This window comes from Echeneis naucrates, chromosome 13, assembly GCF_900963305.1.
Source record: "Echeneis naucrates chromosome 13, fEcheNa1.1, whole genome shotgun sequence".
In the NCBI taxonomy this organism is placed as follows: Eukaryota; Metazoa; Chordata; class Actinopteri; order Carangiformes; family Echeneidae; genus Echeneis; species Echeneis naucrates.
Window position 1 is genome coordinate 14,482,420 of NC_042523.1, and position 21,686 is coordinate 14,504,105.

Sequence of the window (21,686 nt, forward strand, 5' to 3'; positions counted from 1 at the left end):
AAGAGATGGAAATGAGCAAGCTAATCCGTCTTTCACTTCTCACGTTTGGCTTCCTCTGATTGCTGACAGTAACACCTCATGTCTGGTCAACGCAACCTTGTAGCCAGAGTTTGGAGAAGAAAGAGAGTAAAGCATAAAGAGTAAGGCAGAACAAGGGCACGGAAAAGAGAGTGAGAGCTGAGAGTATTTTGATTAATGTGTCTTCTATTGCTCTGGTCTAAAACAGAGGATTACCTTACCTAACCCCAATGGAGAATGAGCAAGACATTTCAGTGGTAAGATTGAAACCAGATATTTCTGTTCAAACTGGATTGTATCCATCACTTGTGCTCAACCCGAGTTTGAAAACAAGACTTGTGACTGAAAAAACCAACAATGCTGTCTGGCCTGTTTTATTCCAGCGTCAGTCTTCATTTTAAACACCAAGGCGCATGACATAGTTCAGCAGGAGGTAGTGAATATGGCAGCCTCTCCCATGTCGCATTTGTATTTCTCTGAAAACAAAACGTTTCTTTGTCGGAGGAGGTCTAGACTTGCATCACTTGTGTACTGAGTTCATCCTTAAGCAGTCACCATAAATGAATCACCGCCGCTGGTTGATTATTTGTTACAACACCATCCCAAATTTCACCTCAACAACCTGCTGGTGCACTTGTCCCTGCACAGCTGTGAAACCAAGAGGTCTTTTCTGAATGGAAACTGGCTAGTAAGCTGTGTTTCTGTCAAACTTTTTTTTTTTTTTTTTTTTTTTTTTTTTTTAGAAATCTAAATGGAGGAAACTATGATGCATTGCCTTACTGCATCACTTACCTTCCAATTTCCTTAGTCTCCAGTTCCCTCTCCTGTGTAGTATTAGGTTTCTGTCCCTTCCTTCTTTAGTAATGACCTTTTCTAAGGGGCCTTTGTCCAAGGTTCAAAGGCAGCTGGCATTTTGAGTGGTCTGCAGGGTTTCCTGCAATGCCTTGAGGGTAACCATGAAAAATTAGCCACTGCATTTAGTGTACAGAAATCTTGTAGCCTGTCAGCAATCAACTAAATACTGGGAGCGGCACCAAAGAAAAGCAATGATTTGATATCAGGGCCATCGTACAGACTTTCCATGTGTGTGGTTCATAACAAAACACAACATTGGTATGAACTTCCAATAATATGTGAGTTGAGACAGGTCTATTTGTTTGAGCTGACATGCCGTTATGATGATGGTCCAACAAAAACATGCTTGTTTGAGCGGACAGTATGGTGTAAATGTGACTAAACAGAGAGCTTTTGTACAAACTCTCTCCCTTCAGTGGTTGGATGCTGACCCAACAGATTTTGTTAGCATGCCCACTCTCAAAGTGACCCTGAAAATACATAAACTGCAGGGTATGGTTTTTGTTTTGTTTTTTCTCACATGAGAGCAGTTCATGTTCCGAGCGTCTTGTGATGTCAGTGCTGTTCCTTTTCCCTTCCTCCTTGTCTAAACCTTACGCCTGCCCAAGGCCTACACTCTTGGCCTCTCTCGCTCTCTTTCTCACAGACACACACGCACACACACTTTCTCAGGCCAATTCCCGCATGTCAGCGTCTTGTCTTGAGCTAAATGCGGCAGGTGCTGCTCGACTTGGAGCAACCATGCCAGGGCCAGGCTGGGTCATGCACAAGTGAGCACAGGTGGGCCAGATGACGGATGAATCTACTTAAAGTCTGCACAATTCTGGCTGTCTTCACTTTCTCTTTGTGTTTCTCTCCCAGTGATATACTTTATCTCACTGTTGGGCAGACTTCACTGTATATTTTCAGCACTCACACGAAAAATCTCAGATTCTCAGAAATCTCAGAAAAATACCAGATTGGCCTAGAAGACCATCTGATACTTGGAGGTAAGAGCAGATGATATGATATGTCCATATGTGTTGGAATTCATTTATTTTGTGTCAGTCTACTGTCAATTCCTTAACATTTTTATGATATGTAGAGCTCACCGATAAAAAGGAGACAAATGATGCAGATTCCTTGTGTCAGCACAAAGAAAAAAAAAGAGAGCTCTAGATCAGACTGATTTATATAAGAAATGATTACATTTATAACTTCAAGGTGAGCATCTGATCGTTGAGGAAGCAAGTAACTAGATCTGAATGTGATGGATTATCCCAAGGACGTTTAGCTTACTGTCTGAGCTCGCATTGAATTTGCAGTCTGTTTGTCAAGGTCTCTGCAAAGCTAGTGCCCCAAGGTCATGAATCTCCCCATCTTTTCTCCCCGTCTCTCCCAGCACATCCTTCTTGCCTGTCACTAATGATACCTGCTCTCTGCGGAACGCTGGATTGACTCCATATTTTCACCTTTGTGTCATGTGTGTCTCTCCTATTTTCAGCTTGTTTCCCGTGCTGAGCTGCTCTCACACCACATTTGTTGGCTGCATTCAAATTTTATGCTTGTTTCAGAAACAGCCATTCTTCTGACATGTCTATGATTGGGGAACTCAACTCAGCTTTTTTTTTTTTTTTTTTCAGTCTAAGGAGCAATAAGATTGAAGTATTTGTCCTCAACAAATTGAGATTATCATAATAATATCCCTTCTTTGGATGCTTTTTTGACCATTTCATAAGCTGAATTTTATAGACTTTCAGTGGAATGAAAGCTTAACCCACACTTTGATGTGTCTGACAATCCAAAATTGGATTGTGTATTAAATTACATGGATTCCTGTCGGAACTTAACCTTTTCACTATATAACACTATGTAACTTGAGCAACTAAACAAAAGCAAAGAAGTCTTTCAGAAAAAATACAAGTTTTTCAATGGCACATTTGTAAATGTGAACATGCAGATGATGACGTTCCAAGATTTATGGAAGAGATAATGTCACATATTAATTACTCAATCTACTACTTGTATTCGCTAAATGTTATGCCAAACATGGGGCTCTTGATCTTCAAGGTCTTTCTCAGTCCACGTGCAACTGGTAAACATTGTATTCCATGTCCTTATCTTGTTCTCACACAAGGAGTCTGGAGTTTTGGCAGCACACAAAGACCCAAGGAGGGATATGGCTTTATTCATCCATCAAGTCAAGCCGCCCATGGATTAGTTTTGGGCTTTTTGTCTCAGAAAGAACAGAGTGCTACCTCCATTGTTTAGAATACAGCATTAGCACAAGACAACCATGTTATGTCTATCATGTTCCTTAATCAGCGGGGCTCAGCTCTTCCCCATGTGTGTGGGTCCAGTACTTGGCTCTAGAAACATAAATGTGAATGTTTTCAATCACATTAAATTAAGAACATGTGATTTTTGTCATGTTTCATCGGCTGGCCTTTGTTTTAGTTTGGAGTTTCAGCAGGTCCTGGAAAATGTATTGATGAACGCTTGACTGATGGCTTGTTTTATTGATGCATATTTACTGATAAATATATTATTATTAACCGCAGTTAATTGCTACAGTTACAAATATATATATTTTTTTCCTTTCCCCATACGTGCTTGTTTGCTTTAACTGAGCTTTAATACATTCCTGCACTATCCAACATTTTCTTTGCCATCCAGGTTATGGAAACCTAGGAGTTGCTGGACTCGGGGGAGGTGAGTAGTTGTTCGTCTTGAACTCAAACTGGAGTTTGTCATTTGTCCAAGAATAAGTGCAACATGACAGCAGGTTAGAAAGTTATGTCCATGGTTCAATAAGATCTATTCCATGCCATATGATTTTTTCCTGTACAATGAACAGAACACACTCTCATCTTTGCCTCTCTGTTTCATACAGGTGGTTACGGGGGATATGGTGGAGGAGCAGGGGGTTTCTTCCCAGGAGCTGGTCAGAAAGCTAGCAAAAGAGGTAGAGCCTCTGCCTTTATTTATTTATTAATTTATTTATTTGTTATTTTTCTTCCATTTTCAAATTATATTTAATTTTAATTTTAATTTCAGTTCAATTAAATTTTGAGTTTCTCTTCATCCAGATTCTAGCCAGGGCCCTGAATGGAACATACCTCTGAGTATATTTACACAACAATAACCAGAAAGATGATCCTATCACTTTTTAAATGTCTGAAGAAATCAATAGACTAGAATACAACAGAAATAAGATATCCTCTTGCTTTAATAAGAAGGTAGGTGGTGTGTGCATGTCATTTGTTTTCAGTGGGCTTGAATCCTGACATCTTTATGGATTCCTCCATTGGATACAAATACAAGTGAAGAGATCACAGACAATGGAGCTATTTTTCCTTGATTTCTAAACAAAGTGGGGAGCTGGAGCCTCACTGACTGTGATGACTGGAAACTGGGGGTCATCAAACAAATATGATGGAATATTGGTTGTTGGCATAAGACACTGATTATGTTCCACTTGCTTGTTTCAGTTGTTTGGTTTCTTTTTTTTTATTGCTAAAGCAATATCTACACTCACTTTCAACCTCTCAGTAGAAATGCATCAAAATCCAAGGCTTCTACATCACAAGGTGGAATACCAGTGGTGTAACATTTGGATAGAGGCTTTCTTATTTTAACTGCTTTCACTTTAATTTCAGACAGGCTGTAGTGGCCATCTTCCTGTCGCTTTAAAAAAGTAGTCATGAAATTGATGGACAATTATTTAGCTTAAAAGACTACTAAAATTAGAGTCCAGTCATTAAAAAAGTTGTTGAAACAACAAAAAAAGGAGATTATTCCTGATAGTCATTCCCTGATGGTCACTCCTTAATCTCTCATATCAATGGATAATGCTGATATTTTGGTTGATCCACAGGTGCGGGAGGCCATCTGCTACCAGGAGGTAATCTGATTCTTGGCCTGACAACAGACTACTGTGTGATCTTCAACTGTACTGAATACTGACACGAAGCCTCTCAGAACTTTGAGAGACCAGCATGCTTGCATGTTGTGAGAAAGCCAAAATGAATGTTTCACATTAATGGTAACTCAGCACAAAAACACTGTTTGGCAAGCACATGTACATATTTATCATATACCTGCAAACCTTGGACAGTTTGAACTTCAGTTGAGCCCTAAAGGTCTGCTGTGTATGTGTGCATGATTTGCGTTAAATTAGACACTGATTAAGCATGGACTCAGCAGGGTCCACTCATGGCCAGGACTGTATTATGGCAACGAGCCTACTCTTAAGTATTGGTTGGCAATGGTGAAACCTCCGTCCCTAGAATCAGCCTGTACTCTTTTCTTGAAATTCAAAATAACAAGTCGGTCCTCTGAGAGTGCACAGATAAAACAAAACATTCCCTTGCCAAATTTTTACTCACCAAATCTCCCAGGCCACATACTTACAGGCAGTGCGCAATGTCTGTCTGACAAAGTATGGGGAATTTAAGATTAAAAAATGAAAAAAACTTTTAAACAAACAAATGAATGTGTTTTATTCTGCCGCCAAGCTTCCTTACAAGTGAAGCTGACAGCTCATTTCCTCCATGAGGGGATAGCCAAAGAAATGAGGCATTTGATGAGGCAAGCTAAATGCCATGCATGCTGGCTGCTTTCCTTGATTAGATTAAACATTCGCCAAGTTGTGTTTGATCATGCAGTGATGACAGACTAGTAGGGTCAGATAAGCTACTCTCAGTACGAATGGTCAGTCAAAGGACTGGATTCCTTGTTTGGAAGGTGAAATCTGAATCAGGCCACATACCTGCTCATCACTTTTAGGGATCACAGGCCCCTCTAGTGGTCATGGAATGTAATAACCATGAAATATTTATGGTTAACTTTCATCAGTGTGTATTTAGTGGACCTTATTTAACATCACACCTGAAATATGTGAACAGGGGCTGGAGGACCTGGACTTGGGACGGGAGGAGTTCCCGGGGCTGGAGGTACTGGAGCTTCAGTGCCAGCTGGAGGCAAGTCGCACATTCTTCAGCCTATTTTTTAAATTTCCTTCTTCTTTTTTTTTAAAAAACTGAAAGTTAAGCTAGAGTCTTTACTTTTGTCATACTCTGGTTTCTGCTTCCTAAATACAACATTTTAAGCCCTAACTGGTTCCTCATCAGGTACAGTGGAATCGATTTCCCTTAAAAGTTGCCTATTTGCTCTCTAAACATCACACTATTCCCAGTGTAATAAAGTAACAATTTTAAAGAGTGGTCTTTAACAGTGTTCTTTGGAGGCAGAAATCGCAGTTACGCTTTTATGGACTCAGCACCTGGACGTGTTAATGTTTTTATACTGTATATTTGTCAGTCTCTCAATGAGCTAAGTGACATTTTCTGTTCTTTCTCTCAGTGCCTGTTATTCCACAGACAGGCCTTCCAGGAGGGGCCGGGGTTGGTGCAGGAAAGAAAGCTGCCAAAGTGCCAGGTTTTGTATAATCAACAATAAACTCTTGACAGGACGCTGTTCAGATGGAAGCAAAACCACATTAAGCTTACTTTCCATTGCATGTCTCAGTTCTTTAGTGCCAGAAAGACAATTGTTTGTGAAGTATGGAAAAATCTTTAATCTTTGCATAGATAATGTTCTTGTCATACATACATTGTAATTTTTTCTTTTTTTTTATCAAAAAAATTACCTTGTTTTTAGCAAGTAAATTTAAAAAATCCAGCTTCCAACACCAAGATATCTCTTTCATATTGTAATATAAAGGATAAAGTGTAAGAATTAGTTGTATCCACACAAAGCCAGTGAATAACCATTTTTGCAGGATGACACTCTTTGACACGCTGTATTAGCGTTCAGTAATGATTCACAAGCATTCAATTTTAGTTGGAATTCGTTGACATCCATAAACTGCTCATGTACTTCAACGTGGAAGCAGTGGTGCAGTACTGTTCTCTCACTGACTATGGCAGGTGTTGGCGTGCCTGGACTTTACCAAGGTGGACTTGTGTCAGGAAAAGGTTTGTCTCTTTCATCAAACAATCTCAGGCAGTGTTTGTCTGCTGTTCCACCATGTGAATGCTGAAAATAAATGCCACACAGGGATTTGATGGGTTGTTTACTGGTTGTGGCCCCTTCAGGGTTTGGAGGACGTGGAGTCTTACCTGGGGTTGCCACAGGCACTGACCTGAATCCAAAATCAAGTAACTTTTCATTTTTTACTCATCAATGTTCAGCTTCTATTGCCGTCATTGAATGCACCACGAGGAAACCCATACAGCGCACAAAGACAAAGCTTCAGTTCTACAGAGGAGAAGCAACAAAACATACAACATACACAATACCCCACATAAACACATAAAATCAGAGATAAATTAATAAGTACATTAAATATTAAGGTATTAAAATAGATTGATGTTGCTGATGGTTGTCAAAGATCACTGTATATTCGACATTGTTGGTGGATTAGTTTGTCTGCTGTGTTTCATCGTTGTAGCACCATCTAGTGTCTTTTCTCAATCATGTGTCTGTCGGATGTTGTGATTTATGTAGTTGGAGGTGGAGGTCAAGGGGCCGGTCAAGGACTTGGTAACTTTATTCATCATGATGACTTTATTACAAACTAATACATACATTGGTATGTGGCTGGTATCATCTGATGAATGCTGAAAGGTTTGTCCTCTGACACAGGAGGCCGTGGGTATGGTGGACAAATGCAGCCAGGTGTATTTCATGGATATCCCCTCAAATCACCCAAAGCACAAGGTGAGAGCTGAATAAAACCATTTCCAATCCTTGTGTTCACAGATGTTCATAGCAACATGCTTGAACTTGGTCGATGTTGCAATGTTGCAACTTGCTCACCTTGTGGCCTGATAACCTGTAAGCAGCTTCATGGCACCTTGCTAACCTTTTCTGTTATGGGTCATAAATGGCCCTAAAAATGTTAAGACAAACCAAACTTCTGTCCACAGTGTCAAGCCATGAAAATATGTTACAGTGACCTGGTATCAAATTTCCCCTTACCTGTATATGTATATCTAAACCAAGTGCTGTAATGCAATGAATACCTTAGAAGCTCCTAAAAAAAAAACCTAGCAGTTACCAACCATGTTGAAAAGTATTACACTCTGCTCCTGCAGCAATGAACCTTTTCTGTACTTGCTGACCTCTTCAAAGGATAAATGCAGTTGTTAAATGTAGTTTCACTCACTTCTCATGAGGCCGTGTTTTTTCTGTGCAGGTGGCTATGGAGCAAAACCTGGAGGTGGTAAACTTCCACATGGTACAAATATTTATTTAATTTTTCCAACAGTTGTTATAACTGTGGCATCGATTGCAAGCTAGTGTTTACTTATCCATCACATTATTATGTTTTAGTTTATGGGAGCTTTGGTACTGGTGGAGCTGGATTGCCAGGAGGAAAAGGTGGCCCTGGTTCGATACCTGGATATCCAATTGGAACTGGTGTGTATTTATGCAAAACTGCTGTTAACTCTTATGAAATAAAGTGGTAAAAAGACGAAACATTGGATAAATGCTGAATGTATTTTTACTTTCTAAAGGAGTGGGGCCTGGGGGTCTCACACCTGCTCAGGCTAAAGCTGCCAAATACGGTAATTGACCTAATTCCTTACAGAGATTTGCTTCATTTTGTGATTGTTTGCATAGGTGTGCATTTAAAAAAAAAATGCTGAGGTACGTTGTGTAACACCGGAGATGAATATATTTGTATCTGTGCTCTGGCCCAGGTTTGGGTGGCATAGGTCTCGGGGGTGCTGGTGGTCTTGGTGGTGTAGGTGGTCTTGGTGGCGTAGGTGGTCTTGGTGGTGTTGGTGGACTGTATCCAGGACAGGTGCCAGGAGGTATAACATCTATCAAAAGACTAAAAAATACAAATACAAATACAAAGTGAAAAAGTCTGTGGTACTGTTGTACAGTTGGTATTTCCTTTTCTCTTTATTCTTGGTACCATAGATTCATCTCATGATTTCATATCTTTAAATGTTCTCCCACAGGATATGGATCTGGGTCTAAGACTCCTGTATATGGTGAGAACCGTGATATGCTGTATATAAAAGAAACATGTATAATAATATGCTCAAACAACAATTTTCAAATCATCTATTCTCTCAGCATATACGTAAAACACATCTTAAATACTACACTCTTGACCTGTTTCTTCAACTGGTCTTCCCTTGACATGAGCAGGACCAAGAGTAGGCGGGGTGCCAGGCGGGGTGCCAGGCGGGGTACCAGGCGGGGTACCAGGTGGAGTTCCTGTTGGAGTCCCCGGTGTAGTACCAGGAGGTGCACCCATTGGAGTACCAGGAGCACTTCCTGGTTTACCAGGAGTTGGAGGATATTCTCCAGCAGCCAAAGCTGCAAAATATGGTATGATGCATAAATGAAATTATAATATACACTTTTCTCAATTCACATGCACAAATAAAACCTACTTAATGTCAAGTAAGTATTAGCCCTAATTAAGGATTCTGTCCTCTTGCTAGGGATAGGAGGGCAACTTGGGACAGGAGGGCAACTTGGGACAGGAGGGCAACTTGGGACAGGAGGGCAACTTGGGACAGGAGGGCAACTTGGGACAGGAGGGCAACTCGGGACAGGAGGGCAACTCGGGACAGGAGGGTATTCTCCAGCAGCCAAAGCTGCTAAATATGGTATGATGCATAAATGGAATTATCATAATTACTTTTCTCAGCTGACGTAAAAAAATACATACTGATTTTGAAGTAAGTAATGGCCATAATTATGGTTTCTCTTCCCTTCCCAGGTGCAGGAGGCCATCTAGGAGCAGGAGGCCATCTAGGAGCAGGAGGCCATCTAGGAGCAGGAGGCCATCTAGGAGCAGGAGGCCAACTTGGGACAGGAGGCCAACTTGGGACAGGAGGGCAACTTGGGACAGGAGGGCACTTAGGTGCAGGAGGATACTCTGCTGCTGCCAAAGCTGCAAAATATGGTTTGTACATGAATGGTGTCATATGCACTTTTTTCAACAGTATTCTGAGTTTACATCAGATATTATTATGTGGCTCTGTGTAACTTTAAGTGTGGTTTGAAATTTGCTCCCAGGGTTTGGAAGTCAACTCGGGACAGGAGCACAAGTTGGACCAGGAGGACAAGTTGGACCAGGAGGATACTCGCCTGCTGCCAAAGCTGCTAAATATGGTATAACATTTTTTAGGGGAAAAGCAATTTTATAGATATTTATATATATTTATAAGTTTAACTTTGGTAGCTGAATGATTACAGCACATTGTCTTTTCACAGGAGTTGGTGGCTTGGGAGGAGCAGGAGGATTGGGAGCAGGAGGATTGGGAGCAGGAGGACTGGGAGCAGGAGGACTGGGAGCAGGAGGACTGGGAGCAGGAGGACTGGGAGCAGGAGGACTGGGAGCAGGAGGACTGGGAACAGGAGGTTACCCTTCTGCTGCTGCAGCTGCCAAAGCAGCTAAATATGGTAATAATGTAAAACTATCATCAAATCTTATAACTTCTCATATGGTTCCTTGGAGGAGATCTGGATTCTTGGCAGCACAGCCAAGTGACATCTAGCGCAGAAAATTCCAAAATAATTCACAAATGAAGTGTGAAAAAATTAGACTGAATAATTAAACTCACAAAAAATATTCTGGCTGTTCTATGGTTTATTTTATATTTTTTCATCCCTGCCAGGAGCGGGCGGACTCGGAGGCACTGCAGGACTAGCAGGACCTGGAGTAATTGGAGGCAGAGGATACCCTTCTGCTGCTGCCGCCGCTGCTGCTGCTGCTAAGACTGCTGCTAAGGCTGCGAAATATGGTAATTTCTGTTCAAGTGTCTGAAAAAGACTAAAGATTGTAAATTGTGTTTAAAATGAAAATATGTGATAATTTTTTATGCTAAAGGTCCAGGTGGTGCAGGAGGAATTCCAAGTAGTGGTGGTGGTGGTGGGGGTGGAGCAGGAGTCCCATTTATACCAGGATATGGATGTAAGCTGGCCAGACATTTTTTTTCTAGAAAAGTTTATTTATTCATCCAAAATTGGGAAATAATAAAAAAAAAAAAAAACTGGGCTCCACGTACATAGAAAATTGAAAAAAGATAACTAAATTGCTGATCACATAAACAACATAAATATATTACCTCAGAGGTGAAATGCTTGTTTTCTAAAAATTTTGTCTCGTCCCATCTGGACACGTTGCAGCTTTGGCAGCTGGTGCGAAACCTCCTAAATATGGTAAGACAGTTTTTTACATTCATGAAGTTTATTAACTTGCCAGATGATATACTCAAACTTGCCTTGTATCTCATTTGTTGTTTATCTGCAACTCTCACAAATGTGATTTTAAAACTTTTATACATAAAGCTTGATCTCTATTCTCTCCCAGGAGCAGGCCAAGGAGGAGTTCCCGGAGGAGCTGGTCAGATTCTGCCTGGTGCTGGCTATGGTGGTGAGTTTTTAAATGGATATGTGAGTGCAAACAATGTTAAACACACTTGCAATGTTAAATGCAAGTGTCCCTTCTACTTCCGTCATGATAAATGAATATGAGTTGATGAATTTTCAGTCACAGACATTATGTTGCCTCCTGGCAGGTTATGGAGCTGGTACTGGAATCAAACCTCCAAAGTATGGTAAGATTATTATTATTACTGTTATTATTATTATTGTTGTTGTTGTTAAGATCATATCAGATAATGATAAAACCTGCTTTCTTGCTGTGAAATAGGAGTTTCTGGAGGACCTGGAACAGGTTTAGGACCTGGAACAGGATTAGGACTGGGAACGGGATTAGGACTTGGAGGAACTGCAGGGACAGGAGTTGGGGTTGGACAACACTCAGCTGCTGCAAAAGCTGCTAAATATGGTAAATGAACACACACAAAAAATTACACGTATATTTCCATGATAATACATGGACGTGTTGACAGTCTGGATCCGTGACCTTGTGTTTTTTGGTTGTTGTCCAAAATCTCTGACCATAGCTGATGCAATTCAGAATTGCTTCACTTTTCCCAACGCACCACAGCTGCCCCGTTGATCCTGCGCTCCATCTGACACATTACAGCTGTCATTCATGGCAGACTGAAAAGATTCTGTGAATGTTTAGATTTTAATCTGTTGCATAACAGTGGCATCAATTTGCCAACCTCTTGTCGTCTTCTCACAGGAGGCATCACTGGAGTAGGACTGTCTGTTCCAGGAGCTACTCCAGGTACAGCTGTCAGTGGGGGTCCAGATGGTTCTGTGGTACCTGGTGGTACAGGTTTTCCTGTAAAACCAGGTAAAGTATGAGAGCACAACTTCATGTACTCTTAGATACTTCTTTTCTATGGGTTTTTCACTGTCATTGTTGCTTTCATTTCATTACAGTGAAGGATCTAATTCCTGGTGGAACTGCTCAACCAGGTACAGTTCATGTGTGTCATGTATTTGCAGTAGCTATTCACAGTAAATGGGAGGAAGATTTAATGTCAAACAACAGGTCTGGTGCAAATTAGAAGGAATATACGAGCATCATTTCTTTATTTTTATCCTGAGAAGTTCATTCAGACTACTACAGCATAACTTGCACAACCATAATAAACAGACAGACAGCTAACCCAGCTCAGCGTTTCCTCTCATATTTGGCAATGACACTCTACCTTGGAGTTACTGTACCAGCGCTGTGCCATCATTTATCAGCTGTACACATTCTTCACCCATTTCCTGGCCACAGAACTTGTGTCATTTCAAGTGCTACCAGCTATTGACCCCCTCCAGCTTACTGCCTCCCAGCTGTGGCAGCGTGAACGTGCTCCTTACAGCTTCTGCCTTGTCTGGTCCCTCCCAATCTGCGGCTTTTTAATGCACACTGGATGAAACTGGGACCTGTTGTCTTTTGACAGACTCCACACCTATTGCTGCCACTGACAAGGCCCCAGAGGTCCCGCAGCCCAGTAAGATTTGCTGTTTGTATGAAGAATATCTGTTTTTTTTTTTTTTTGTTGTTTGTTTTTTATGCGTTTTCCTTTTGAAGCCTTCAATTGGTTGTTGTTGACTCTTTATTAGATTCCCAATAGTCTCTAACCTATATATGGATTAATAGTTTAAATATGCGTACGTCTTTAACACGATATGTATTCATATTTGATGTCCACAAATGGCATGATATTGCGTGGAACAACCACAGTTAAACTGTATGCTAAAAATGTCCTTCTTTACTACTTTTCTTTGGTACTGTAAAGACAGGCAGTATGTCAGCATGTCTCGTAGCATTTCACATGTTCTAATGTTTGAATTTCGCGTTTTTTGCCATTGGCATTGTGTCATCTGCGAGACAAAAGACCATTTACACAATGCAGCTGTGCTTCAGAAACGGCCCCCTGTAATGTTAAAGGAGGTGTTGATTTAGGCTGTCTACACCCTGCAACCCCCCGATTACTGCAATATTTCAGTAGTGTCTACAGGTTGTCAACAGTTTCTCAACAATACTTGCCTTGTGCCCTCCTTTCCTTTTTACTAACAGCTCACTGTGCTCGATTAATTTCCAACATATTTTAGCTGTACTTTTTTAATAATGGTGAATTACTCCTTTTGAAAACACTCAGATGGTGGTGAGAGACTCATGCTGAGATGTTTCCAGAATTTTGTTGACAATATGAATGCTTGCACTTGCTTTGCATTAGCATGGGATTTTTTGTGATACTCCCTTTGAGAGTAGAAGAAGTCATAAAATTGTCAAAAATGTTAGAAATACTCATTTAATATAATGATATTTTATGCTACATTTTAATAGTACACTACATACATTTTAATATGTCATGTATAACAGAAGAGTTTTGTCATATTTGAACTGACAGTTTGACTAATGTGTCTTTTTAAAATTCTTTTTTGCACTTCATCCTTTCGTGGTCGACGTGTGAAAACAGGCGGTGGGTTCATTTAAGTGCATACATTTGCAGCTACATAATTGAATCCTTTATGTCTCAATCTGTTCTCATTGGCTTTTGCTGCTGTTTGTTATTTCAGTTGGTGCTGGAATCATTCAGCCGAGTGGTGAGTAGAAGACATGAGAACTAAATTTGGTACTGAAGTAAACTGTACATGTACTGACTGTAAATACGCGACGGTTCTCATTTTTCTTCCACAGCTGGCACAAGTATTGGTAAATATAAAAAGAATCCTGCCATAAATACGTGAAAGGATTTACTCAATTTACTATTTATTATTTTGATGTGTAACAAATGAGTAAGAGACTTGTGTATATATGTTACAGGTGGAATAGGTGTCAGACAGCCGCCCAGTAGTAAGAGTGATTCATTTATTTGCATTTTTCTAACTATGTGAAATTAAACAATTTACAGTGTTCTTTTTTATTTGTAGCAGATGTAAATTTGTATGTGAGATCTGTAAGCTGTCTCAGTATTTTATATTGGCTGTGAACTGATGTAACTGCCTGCCTGTGTTTGTAGCTGGTACAATCGGCCAAAGTCAGCCCGGTAAGTGTAAACCACCTCTGTTTGAACTGTTCTTCTGAATGCGCTGCTTTGGTCTTTGAGGTGTAAGACCCAATATTTAATGTGTATGAGTGTAAATGCACAACATGATGATGCCTCATAGGTATCACAAATGTAAAAAATAATTCAACAAATATGTTTTATGATGGTCATTTTTTTTGTTGCACACAAATGTAAGAATAAACATGCAGCCATTGTTTGTGTTTTTTGGGGATATTACATCCTTCTTTTTTACCTCATACCATCTCCACATCTATTTCTTCCCTTTTTCTCACAGTTGAAATGTCTGTGTTTGTATTTCACTTCTAGTCTTCTGTTTTCTGTTATCAGCCGTATTTGCTTTTATTCTCAGCCCTTTAGATTTTACTTTTAACGATGAATCAACAGCATGATGTTTTATCAGCCCTGAAACTGAGTTTTATTAATTAAAGCAGCATGGTACATCCTTCTGGCCACATGGTGGAGACAAAGATAAATATAACAACTATATTTTGTCTGGAAAAGTGTGTGAGAAAGATAACTCTTAACACTGCTGTTTTCAGGTGTTAGTGCTGGGACAGGCGGGAAACCACCCAAACCACTCGTACCAGGTAGACAAAATGCAAACACTTTTTAAAAACAGCAAACTCTTGCTCAGTTTGTTCAGTCTTGTTACTGCAAATTGTGTAATGTATTGTTTTTGATCAACAATTATAACCTTCCAGTACCACCAGTTCAATAATTGCAATAAATGTACACATAGACATTAAACATTCAGTCTTGTGAAAATAAATGTGTGTGTAGAGCAGAGGTACTCTTGTGTAACATTTGCATGTTCTTTATGCAACTGTATGCATCTAAGCATCTTGATTAATATAAAAATTACATTTTTGAACTTTTATTTAACAATCATATAAATAGACAGCTTACTGTCACCCATAGACGTGCCACTTAAATGCTTTAGTGCTCATTTCAGTCTTGCTGTTAGAGAATTCAGGCTGCCCTTGATATCTTTTTCTAAAACCAGACATTAGTGTATTAGTCTTACCATGCAGATTCTGTCAGTGAATGCCTCCGTTTGAATCAATAAAGCCAGCAGCTAATACATGAGGAAAAGCTGCATCAGACAATTTTCCCCAATTTTTCGACTGTAGACTGAAGTATCATCACTTTTGTGCAGCTTTAGGACATTTTTTGCTGTTCTGTGCTATTTTCCCCTGTGATGGACATGACACCAAGCCCAAGGTGCTTTTATTGCATTTTATTTAGTCCACTGCAGTCAGTGAAATATCCAGATATGTCTTATCATCCACAAGGGGGAAAGACACATCCATGCAGCAGCCATTCCAGATCAATAATATAAACTAACAAACATTATACGCTAATGTTGAAAACATACATTATCAGCTCAATTAACTGTTAAGACATTTAACCCTTCCAAGATGACATAACCACCACTGTCATGTGTATGAATTTAATGAAATCAGAATAGTGGGAAAGAACGACTGCCACGAATAACAGCTTTGAACGATAAACCAGAAGGATTCATTTTGATGTTCATGCCTTTAAAGCTATATTAGAAAAACTCTCATAAACTCACACAGTTGGATAATGATCGTGTAAACAATACTTTGGACCAGGTATCAGCTAATCTAACAATAAGGTGTATCTGGAGAGGCTAAAACCTGAACAGTTTTTATTCATGGTAATGCAGCATCTTCTGTTTAATCTCTGAATTCACAGTACATACGTACCTCAGTCTTGTAACATTTTAACTCCCTCGGTACAGGAGGTGGATATCCCTATGGTGGAAACTATGGAGGTTAGTTCCCTCTAATTTCCCTTCAGCATTTACAGAATTAGTTTAAATTGCATTGACCTTGCTTCTCTCTGTTCTCTGCTGTAGTTCCTTATGGTGCAGGGACTGGCATTGGAACAGGAGTACTGCCCGGTGCAAAGCCTCTGAAACCTCCAGGTGTGCATGAAATCGCGTGTGTGTCTGTGTCCAAACAGTAACTTCAAATGGTGTATTTATGGTTTTTTGAGGATGTTTTAAGCTGTTTGCATGACCAGGCTCATTGCTGTGTTGGTGTTTTGTTCGTTTGTTTGTTTGTTGATTGTAGCAGTTGGTGGAACAGGAGGTGGAGCAGGAATCCCACTGGCAGCAGGAACAGGTTAGAAGACATCCACACTTCACTTAAAATGTAAAACAATGTATTTTTGTGAACCGTAGGAACACCAGGCATAATGAAGGTGTCTCTTAGTGGGAGAATGGAAAGATTTGAAAGTGAAATAAACGATTGCATTTTTCCACAGCATGACTTTTTTCCCCTTTAAATTATATTTTATGAATTACGACCATTTCCTCCTTGGGCCACCCCCCCCCGGGAAAAATTTGTAGGAGATGAGGTAACCTGCTGAAAATAATGCTACCTTTCTCTGTCATCATGATTCAGGGGGATACATTCCAATTCATCATGGTTATGGACAGGGTATGTATGAAAAGAGAGGAGGCTGACAAAATTAATACATGATATTCCCCCGACTTTAAACAAAAACAAAAACCGTTATGCCCACTGCTCAAAGTGACAGTTGGCCAGGAGATGCCATTGCATTGCACTTCCTGTTCAGAAAATTGGCCAATCTACTGATAAGTTTCCGTGTGGGGTGTAGTGCCAGGAACTAGAAATCCGTTGGACACTGAGTTTATTAGTGGGTCAGTGGAGGTAATGTTTGTGCTCTTTGGAGAGTTACTAGCTTACGATCCCAAGCAACACAGCTGCAACGTAAGTATGCTGTGGCAGGGTCTTCATCATCCCAACTAAGCCTCTTTTCTGTCCTGTGGAAGGTGGGCTGACGTACCCCTCTGCAGTTGGACTGGGAGGTGCTGCTGGTGGAGCTAAACCACCAAAGCCAGGTAATGTAATTGGCCCCTGCTACTGTTACAACACTGGGCAACACAATGCACATGTGATGTCTGGGTGTCTGCAGGTCTTCAAAAGTTTTTTCATTTCATAATAAGGCCTTTAGACAATGTTAAATATTTTCTTTTGCTCATGTCACTGTTACCAGGATCCCCATTGTTTCATATGCAATAGTGTGATATTTTGCAGAAGCTTGAAAGAAATTAAATAGATTTCTTGATTTTTCGTCGCTTAATCCATTCTTCTGTACTTTATTTTCATCCAGGTTTTGTTAGTTTCATTAATTTCATTCACAGATCAAACCATTCTTGGCTATATCGTCTCTCTTGATTCTCCATATCGTCTTACTTTGCTCAGTGTGACCATGAAATTTTATTAAACTGCACCCTGTTTGATGTTAAACACAACTTGATGAACTCTGAAGAAACATTTGTTTTCTTATAAAAAAGATTAGTTTTCTTACAGCCTTGTTTGTGTCTCCTCTGATTGTATGGGCAAAAACGTAGCACAATTCTGCTCCGCCAAAATGTCAGTAATCCCTGTGGTATTACAGCTCCGTCAGGAGTTTGTAAATGGAGCAAACAACAACTCATTTCCCAATGAAGGCTGCTAGTAATGCTGTATACGACATCAAAGTCTGAGTGTTTGAAGATAACACAAACCCCTGGAGAGTCCTGTCCTAAAAAAGCAAACCTCTGTCAGGGCAATTTGGGAGAGGTTTTCACTGTGACTTTAGCTGAGCCACTGGCTACATGTCAAAACAGAAAGCTGAAGATAAAAAATGTCATGTTTACTGTACATCAGAGGAAAACACACATTCTAATTATTGGTGGCTTTTTGTTTGTCCAGGCTACGGCAATCTTGGAGTTGGTGGTGGATATCAGCCAGGTGAGGACCTCACTGTTCATTCCTTACACATTGCCGCATGCTTTTGTCAGAGAAAATAAACATTAATGGGCATTAGTTCTGTCCCTGGTCCTGTCTGTCCCCTTCCTCTGTCCATCAGATGTGTTTAATCACACAGCTGCAGCCTCTTCCCACAAGCCCACAGATACTGTACAAGCCAGACATAAGATCTCATGGCCCTAATCCTCATCCCAGCGCCCGCAGACATGTCTGTCCCTGTGAAATGCTCCCACAGATGGTTTAATAATTTATATTTGCCACCATGGTTTTTCCAACAGAGACTGTTACTACTGAAATTAGTTCAAATTCTCTGCATGTGTCACTTTCAATTACTGGGTTTTTTAGTCACTATTTACATGTCAAGCTTAATAAGACCTAACGAAGTTAAGAATTATTATTTCTATTTAGTTTAGTGTGACATGATATCTCTGGTAACTGCGTCTCGATTTGGCAGGTGCAGGTCTTAATGGAAGAGGCGGTGGTTACCCTCAGCAGTACTACCCAGGTACTAGTCCTGCTTTTTGGGCTTTTTTGTGTGCACGTGTCTACACAAAATGTTTCACTGTCCTTTGAAGATTCTTCAAATTAATTTATATAGCCCAAAATTACACAAACACACACATATATATATATATATATATATATATATATATATATATGTACTCTGCATTTTTATTGGGTGGTAACTGAGATTCTGTGTCGTGACCTTTAAGGAGCATTGGTTGTGCAATAAATCAGTGGAAATGACCCATCAGACAACAGAATGGAATCATTTATCATATGGAGGTTGAGGCGAAAGAGGAAGATTGTAGAAGGATGATGTTTGGTGGTCTACTTGAAAGACAAAGTGCTCCACTGGAGTACTGCATGTATTCCAGAGCAACTAATGAGAAGGTTTTTAAATAATTTACAGTACTGTGATAGTTTGTCTTTTTCTTTTTACTTTTTTTTTTCTTGTTACTGAAATCCAAACATCAAACCCAATGAAGTTACAGTATGGCATCCAGACTCACCTCCATCTACACAAGTATTGAGAGCACAGATGGTACTTTTTCAACTTTTCATGTGTGTCCTGGATCAGGAGGTGGATTATTTTAAGTCAGGTAACACAGCTGGACAGATGAAAGGACACCTGACACTGACCCTTTACTCAACCCATCAGAGCTGAGAGCGTGAAGAAAGGAAGCGGGGAACAGCTGCATGCTGGCAGGAAGTCTTACCTTCCTCAGTTATTACAATCCTTTCGGTTCAGGACAAACCAACATGTACATGAAAATATCTCAAAACAATTGAAATGATGTGTTGGTGTGTTTTAATTACAAATAAGGAAAAGATACTGTTGATGTAGAATCTGGTTACTTGAACATAATGAGATTGTCTCTGAATCAGACTGTTCAGCACCAGGTCAACGTGATCTTCTCCAACCAACTCTCATTTGTCTTTATCTTTAATGTTGTCTAGGAGGATATGTCCCGGCCCCACTGACCCCTCAACAAGGTATTTCTAGCACCTCAGTCCTCGCATTTTCCCATATACCGTTAAGGGACGGCATGTTCAGTCAGTAATGACAACACCTACTTCTGTATGTAGGCTCTCAGAAACTCTACTCTTTGGATGGCAGAATGCTCATTTGGATGCCTTGGATAACTATATTTTACTAGTTTAAAATCGCTTTTTAAATATAAGCAAAAGTTTGTCCATTACAAGAGCATATTTGGTTTAAGATCTGTTGTTTCTGTGCTTTTGCAGCTAAAGCAGCCAAGTACGGTCCACTGCAGGGCTTTCTTGGTGCAGGAGGAGGGAATCTCTACAGAGGTACACAGCTCAGAGATTTTATATTTTTCAGGTTATTAATAGATAAATCCTAAAAAAATCAAGTGGTCATGTGAAGGTGCTAGTTTCCAATGCTTACAGTATGAACAGTGAACTTATATGTGTGCTAACTAGCTGATGATGGTTGTGGTGATCTCTGCTGCAGGTGGAGTTGCAGGATGCCAGGGCAAATACTGTGGGAGGAGGAAGTAGGGGATCTCTTGAGATCCAGTGTGACCTCAAGAAACTATGGTGCTACTGCATGATGGAGAATGTACATTTTATATGGAAACAGACCAACATTAGACAATGTTCAAAGATGTTTTTTACTGACTTGACTTCGACGTCTGTTTCATACAAACCCACCGACCCAGAGTTTTGTAAACGTTCTGATGTGACAAATGTTATTGTTAGTGCCTTTAGTCATTAATGTGGTCAAGTTAATCAGCTTTAACTCCCCATACTGCACCAGCCTAGTTAAAACACAAAGAATGTGTTTGTGTCAATGTATGTTTCAATGTCTATCTGTTGTACGTGTGTTGTATGTGTATTGTTTTGGCATATGGTTTGTACTGTTGTGCAAAAGACTGTCTGAACCATTGGCTGCCGATGTGACCTAATGAATGGTGTCCCCTTCGGTTTTAATCCTAAACTGAGGTGATCTGCCTGTAGAGTCCCACCTTGCTGTGCAGATCTCCTCTCTGACATGTCAGAGGGACTGGGTTGGCCCAAGCTTGTCCAAAAACAAGTGAAATCTGGCCAATCTCAGCATTGTTTTTGGCTCCCTGTCTTCTTAGCTGCTATTTTTAGGCCTGCTGGGTATAAAGCAGCGGGATTCGGGGCTCAGGCCAACCCATCTGCTCTCAGTAACTTTGCTGATTTTTGTTGCTACACAGTTCAGTCTCAGCATTTTTAATCCTGCCAAACATGTGATGTATGAAGAGCAGCTCCTGCTCTGAGGAACAGTGTGCTGAGGAAAATCACAAAAACAAAATGTTTCATTCATTACAGGATTTTTAAAAACTGCAAAAAAAAGAAGCAGCTTTTCATTGTAATTCCAAGTAGATAGAATAAAAAGATTCTACTCTGTCATGTACATTATGTATGTATGAATGTTTGATTATGTGTCCCTGTCCTAAAGTCAAGGATAGCGGACTTAGTCTCCTTCAAATGTTTAGTCTCCGTAGTTATTTACATTTATGTCATTACATGATTATTCAAGATTTTTGCACCATGCTTTGACTCATATCTTTATTGTTACCAGGAATGTGTGAACATAAAACAAGAACGATCATTTGCTTTTGCATTTATTTACTGTTAAATGATGTAATACAGAGTAAGACTTTGTTGAATGGGAGAGCCTGCAGTATGGGTTTACCTGAGGCACAAGCGCCCATTGTTTTTCATTTACTTGATCTGCTTTAAAACGGCTTTACTGACCAAAGGTTCATGAGCACTGTTGCCAAGTGACCAAATCTCTTTCTGTAATTATGTACTGTATCTTGTACTAATTTGATGCTAGCCAGCTTATAAGTTACTTTAATCGGTGCTGTGTAACAACTGTCTTTGAGCCTTTCTGGTCAGACCTTGTTTTATGTGCCATGGGATATTCTTCATCTTTATTTAAAACTGTTTTTAAAATGAGGAACAGTGTGGTTTTGCACTTTTATATTTCCATGACACACGTGATTTGTTCCCAGATATCCCGGCATTTTATTTGCTTCATTAGATAACAAAATAAAATTTGTTAAAAGAT

The 21,686-nt window shown here is 40.0% G+C and overlaps 1 protein-coding gene across 1 annotated transcript in view; it reads left to right on the plus strand.

Moving 5' to 3' along the window:
* elna (elastin a) overlaps positions 1 to 21,686 on the plus strand; it is a 40,700-nt gene extending 19,014 nt beyond the window's left edge. The window contains exons 6-44 of the mRNA XM_029517396.1: positions 3,529 to 3,564; positions 3,746 to 3,817; positions 4,730 to 4,756; positions 5,760 to 5,834; positions 6,217 to 6,291; positions 6,783 to 6,830; positions 6,951 to 7,013; positions 7,363 to 7,398; positions 7,501 to 7,575; positions 8,054 to 8,095; positions 8,191 to 8,277; positions 8,376 to 8,426; positions 8,562 to 8,675; positions 8,829 to 8,861; positions 9,022 to 9,204; positions 9,321 to 9,488; positions 9,602 to 9,787; positions 9,901 to 9,996; positions 10,156 to 10,287; positions 11,540 to 11,677; positions 11,981 to 12,094; positions 12,184 to 12,219; positions 12,699 to 12,749; positions 13,722 to 13,724; positions 13,822 to 13,848; positions 13,943 to 13,957; positions 14,069 to 14,098; positions 14,265 to 14,291; positions 14,852 to 14,899; positions 16,078 to 16,110; positions 16,195 to 16,263; positions 16,412 to 16,462; positions 16,745 to 16,780; positions 17,137 to 17,205; positions 18,062 to 18,100; positions 18,573 to 18,623; positions 19,580 to 19,615; positions 19,868 to 19,933; positions 20,097 to 21,686. Coding sequence (XP_029373256.1) covers positions 3,529 to 3,564; positions 3,746 to 3,817; positions 4,730 to 4,756; positions 5,760 to 5,834; positions 6,217 to 6,291; positions 6,783 to 6,830; positions 6,951 to 7,013; positions 7,363 to 7,398; positions 7,501 to 7,575; positions 8,054 to 8,095; positions 8,191 to 8,277; positions 8,376 to 8,426; positions 8,562 to 8,675; positions 8,829 to 8,861; positions 9,022 to 9,204; positions 9,321 to 9,488; positions 9,602 to 9,787; positions 9,901 to 9,996; positions 10,156 to 10,287; positions 11,540 to 11,677; positions 11,981 to 12,094; positions 12,184 to 12,219; positions 12,699 to 12,749; positions 13,722 to 13,724; positions 13,822 to 13,848; positions 13,943 to 13,957; positions 14,069 to 14,098; positions 14,265 to 14,291; positions 14,852 to 14,899; positions 16,078 to 16,110; positions 16,195 to 16,263; positions 16,412 to 16,462; positions 16,745 to 16,780; positions 17,137 to 17,205; positions 18,062 to 18,100; positions 18,573 to 18,623; positions 19,580 to 19,615; positions 19,868 to 19,933; positions 20,097 to 20,143 — 2,585 coding nt within the window. The 3' untranslated portion in view covers positions 20,144 to 21,686. The remainder of the gene's footprint in view (positions 1 to 3,528; positions 3,565 to 3,745; positions 3,818 to 4,729; positions 4,757 to 5,759; positions 5,835 to 6,216; positions 6,292 to 6,782; positions 6,831 to 6,950; positions 7,014 to 7,362; positions 7,399 to 7,500; positions 7,576 to 8,053; positions 8,096 to 8,190; positions 8,278 to 8,375; positions 8,427 to 8,561; positions 8,676 to 8,828; positions 8,862 to 9,021; positions 9,205 to 9,320; positions 9,489 to 9,601; positions 9,788 to 9,900; positions 9,997 to 10,155; positions 10,288 to 11,539; positions 11,678 to 11,980; positions 12,095 to 12,183; positions 12,220 to 12,698; positions 12,750 to 13,721; positions 13,725 to 13,821; positions 13,849 to 13,942; positions 13,958 to 14,068; positions 14,099 to 14,264; positions 14,292 to 14,851; positions 14,900 to 16,077; positions 16,111 to 16,194; positions 16,264 to 16,411; positions 16,463 to 16,744; positions 16,781 to 17,136; positions 17,206 to 18,061; positions 18,101 to 18,572; positions 18,624 to 19,579; positions 19,616 to 19,867; positions 19,934 to 20,096) is intronic.